Source organism: Lygodium microphyllum, chromosome 8 (genome assembly GCF_053477565.2).
Source record: "Lygodium microphyllum isolate KBCC chromosome 8, Lygodium_microphyllum_v1.1.10, whole genome shotgun sequence".
In the NCBI taxonomy this organism is placed as follows: domain Eukaryota; kingdom Viridiplantae; phylum Streptophyta; class Polypodiopsida; order Schizaeales; family Lygodiaceae; genus Lygodium; species Lygodium microphyllum.
The window spans coordinates 138,432,418-138,437,016 of record NC_141142.1 but is presented as its reverse complement, the minus strand read 5'-3'; the positions used below and the strand labels follow the sequence as shown (position 1 = coordinate 138,437,016).

Sequence of the window (4,599 nt, the reverse complement as noted above, 5' to 3'; positions counted from 1 at the left end):
GTTAGATATTATTAAGTTGGGACGTGGCAGGGGTAAATTAGTGCAGAGTTGACAAAACGGACCTTGGTATCGGGATTCGGGAGAAGTGTGGATCTCGGATCCTGTGACGGACGATTTGAATTTTGACAAACCACGATATGCATGGTAGCTGGGTAGCCAAATATATATTGACAACCACGGGCGTTGTGCCGGCGACCGGCCAACAGCCTACCTGGACACTGGCTGGCTTGTCCTCGAGAGGTGGAGTAGAGGAAGCTTCCTTGTCACTAGCAAACTGGTCGAGCTCACGAGCAACCTTATCATCATGAGTCCAATCATCCATTCCTTATATATACACGCGACGCAGCATCGCATCGATCCAAGAAAGAATCAAGCGAGTCGCCAGCTGATGCTATCAACTAGTTATACACTTTCACTCCTCCCTTAGCTACAGAAGCTCTGATCCCAGCCAGCCAGCCAGCACTACTACACAGCATATCCATAAATATACACGCTATTCTGATCCGTCATAACTGCTTTGCATACAATACTTTTATTAGCCGCCCGTGTATGGCTAATATAGTGCACAGGAAGTGCAATGGCCGATGCTTGCACCGCCAAGTAGTAGCAGAGCTTCTGCTGGTACAACTACTTCAGCTAGCAGCTGGGACGCCAGCAGTAGCGGCCATGAGCGTGGCCGTGGTGAGAACGTCAGCCGCTCATATATTGACTGCTAGCGGTGATTCAGCTGCTGCTGCTGCCGCCCGAACACTGGTGCAGGTGCCCACGCCTGCCCCCGTGCTGTCTTACCACAACGGGCCCCTCCTCACTCGACCCCTGCGCCTCCACCTCCTATGGTATGGCTCCTTCTCGGCCACGCAGGAAGCCATCGTCACGGACTTCGTACTGTCTCTGCGGATGAAGAGCGTGTCCAAGGGCTCTCCGGCGCCAGCGGTGTCTCGCTGGTGGAAGACCACCCGGGCCTATAAGGACGCCTCCAAGACCGGCGTCGCGGCCAGTATCCGGCTGGGCAAGCGCTTGCAGGACTCCAGCTACTCGATGGGGAAGAACCTGACCAAGGCAGGCGTGGCCACGCTTCTAGCCCGAGCGTTAGCGTCAGGGAGTCTGCCGACTGCAGCGGGGGGCGCCATCTACGTGGTCCTGACGGCGGACGACGTTCTGGTGGAGGACTTCTGCATGAACACGTGCGGCTTCCACAGCAGCAGCGGGGCCAGTACAGCTACTAGTACCGATGATGTCCCCTTCTTGTGGGTGGGTAACCCAGGCAAGCAGTGCCCGGGCCTGTGCGCCTGGCCGTACGCCGTCCCCCAGTACGGGCCGCCAAACCCTCTCTTGGTGCCGCCCAACGGCGACGTGGGCATGGAGGGCCTGGTCATCAACCTGGCGGCATTGCTGGCAGGCACCGCCACCAACCCCTTCCGCACGGGCTACTTCGAAGGGGACTCGTCTGACCCTTCCGAGGCTGTGACGGCCTGCTCCGGCATCTTTGCCAGCGGTCACTACCCGGGCTACCCCGGCAACCTGCGCGTGGACGAGGCGTCCGGCGCCAGCTACAACGCCCTCGGCCTCAACGGCCGGAGGTTCCTCTTGCCCGCCATGTGGAGCCCTGCCACGCGCTCCTGCATCACGCTGCTGTAGGTTCTTTCTGGGAGGCGGCGCCGCCGCCGCTCCGACTGTATATACATACGTACCTTATGTCAATTTACAGTGGTCGAGAGAAGCGGCACAAGGAGTGCGCGCACACGCCCGCCAGCTGTTTGTAATTTTTCTGCAGTCCCCTGTAAATGATTCGTCTCAATTTTTATGTAAGTGACATTAGTTACCGATAAGCTTTGACTTGGATCTCCTCGACGGTCCAGGGTTTTTTTTTGGATTGCAGAGCCCTTCTAAAGGCATTTTGACCTTGAAAGAGAAGGCAAATATTTTTAAAACCTTGTTTTCGAAGAGCAAGTAAAAAAAGTTTCCCTTCATAGAGAAGGCAATGATTTTACAAACCTTGCTATAGAATGGTAGTTATGCCATGCGTGCAAAGCACATGTCTTATACAAACGAAACCAAAAGAAAAAAGTAAACTCTTAGTGAGTTTTGCAACCTTCGTAGAACTATGCAAGTTCGATTCCATTGTTCTTTTAGCAAACTTGACTAGCCAAAGGATTTCCTTAACTTTACTAAAATAGTTTCTAGGTTTGGCCACCCTTAAGAGGTTTCATTTTTAATAGCATCGCTTTGCTCCTTAGCTTCCAGATTAGTCATAGAGCTAGAAATGCCAGTTTGAGGACATTCCAAATATAAAAATTCACCACAACAGAAACGAGGCATAGACGCGCAAAGTCGGGCGCATCTATCGTTGCGTCTATATGTGCGTGTAAAAGAGCGTGTAAATAGATGCGAATTTTGCATCTATATATCCGCGCAAATAGACGCAAATATAGACGCGTTTTCAGACGCGTAATTATTTAACCATCTGAAATTGGACTTAATATAATAAAAAAACCAGAGTTAATAATTATTTTTGCATTGCTCTCTAATGAATGGCAGTTTCTCCAGTTAACAAGCCTGATATAAGTAATTAGCGGCAAGCGACACAAACCTTATTATACAATTAGTAGCAAGCATTGCATGTATCTCGTAATTTCTCTACTTGAAGATGATAAAAAATACTTCATTTTTATTATGAAAAATTCAATTTAGCTTTAAACTTGACTATTAATTCTTGAGTATGCATATGTGCGCATGATATTTTCCATAGAATTAAGAATACACATTGAATCATTAAGCGAATTAAGTATGTTACAGTGAATGATCCATCTCATCTTCAATGAGATCAGCCCTTGCTAAACTATCTACTTCTACGTCTATGTTACCAAGAGGTAACGAAACAAATAAGTCTATCCCACTATCAGATGTGTTGCTATATTGCTCAATAACTTCATAATCATCAACCACATTATTGTCCTCTTCTGCGTTTCCTTGAACATCCTCGCGAGGTTCATCTTGTACTATATCACGCATATCATCCATTATGGTGTCATCATGTACATCATCATTAATTGTTGGATTGTCATCTGCTATCTCTATGTCGATAATATTACCATATATTGGTTTTGAACGATTAGATATAGGGATGACATACCACCATCGGTTATTGTTTACCATTGGATGATACACAACCTGTATTTGAAAAACAAAAGCAAGAAACTTAAATACTTATTATATTGTATATATGTATCACATGTATACATATTAAAAAATTAACTTTTACATATATACCTGCTCGCATTGTTGAGGTAGTACTAACGTGTCATTCTTGTTTTGGTGAAATTTTGTAGAGTCAATGATTACAAAACCACTTGGATGACGTCTGATTGTGCAATGCTCACCATTTGTTACCACTTCTTTAAACCACTTCACATTTAGTACACATATAAAGAATCGTCTGAAGTCAAGCTTCAGAATATCTTGGATCAAGCCACAATAACATTCCATGGTACCATTGGCATCCTCGAAGTGAGCAAGGACACCACAATCTTGGGTATTTCTCTTTTCATCTATACGTTGAGTTCGAAGATATTTACCCTCACACCAAATAGCATTGAATAATGTGCACTAGTAGTAAAAGATTAAGATCAAACATGTCAATTTATTATATAAAATATAACTAGAAACAAATTAATTGATAGTATGTCTCACCTTTGATAAGAAACCTCGTGCGTATTCCCACTCTTCTTGAGATATATTAATTTCCTCCTCTTTTTACATTCTCTCCATTTCCTCATGTAACCAATCTATATCAATATGACGTGGGAGCGCATTTAGATGATCTGGAAATGAGACATTACGATCATATCTGGTGCGAAATGCTTGTCTTTCGCTTTTCCTTCTTGCCCTTGCTTCATTATATAGTGTCACCCATTTGCTCATTACATCACTATTGAGCACACAAAAACTATTTAACTTACGAAGTTCTTCTTTTATTAGCACTTTACTCATTCCTTTTCCTTAAGGTATTATAGAGATTATCCTCAAGTCTTCATCCTCTTTCCATAGTCGTGGTTGAGAGGGGTCCACTTCAGCAAGATATTCAGAGATATAAACAAGGGATGATTGCACTAACCAACCCTCAGCCATGCTTCCCTCAGGCCGTGCTTTTTGCCTCACAAAATCTTTGATCAAGGTTTTCATGAAGCGCTTAAGAAAAAACATCCACCTTGCATGAACTGCCCCACAAAGTGTGATCTCATCAATCAAATGTACGAGTGAATGTAATTGAGTAGTCAAAATGGATCGAGGAAAAATTTCCTCCACCAAACAAACCACCTCAACAGATAATACTTGTGCATCTTGCAATGTGTTTGGATCAATTTCCTTCGAGCACATATATCTGTCAGGATGTATTTGACAATTGTTTATTTTTGTGTAGAAATTCAAAGATATATAATGAAAAAATACAATGTATACACACCTCACAAGCTCTCCCATCTTATAAATGATATCACGTACATCTTTGGATACACAATGGGATATGCTGGTAGGAAGTACGAACTGAATGTAAATAATATTCGTAGATCAAATGATTAGTTGAGGAAAAAGTCATCATAC

The 4,599-nt window shown here is 44.2% G+C and overlaps 1 protein-coding gene across 1 annotated transcript; it reads left to right on the top strand.

Moving 5' to 3' along the window:
- The first annotated feature begins 373 nt into the window (after positions 1-373).
- On the top strand, positions 374-1,777 carry LOC148032923 (protein EXORDIUM-like 2). The gene has a single exon (XM_087684207.1). The coding sequence runs from the start codon at positions 550-552 to the stop codon at positions 1,636-1,638; it is 1,089 nt and encodes a 362-aa protein (XP_087540333.1). The 5' UTR covers positions 374-549; the 3' UTR covers positions 1,639-1,777.
- The last annotated feature ends 2,822 nt before the right edge of the window (positions 1,778-4,599 follow it).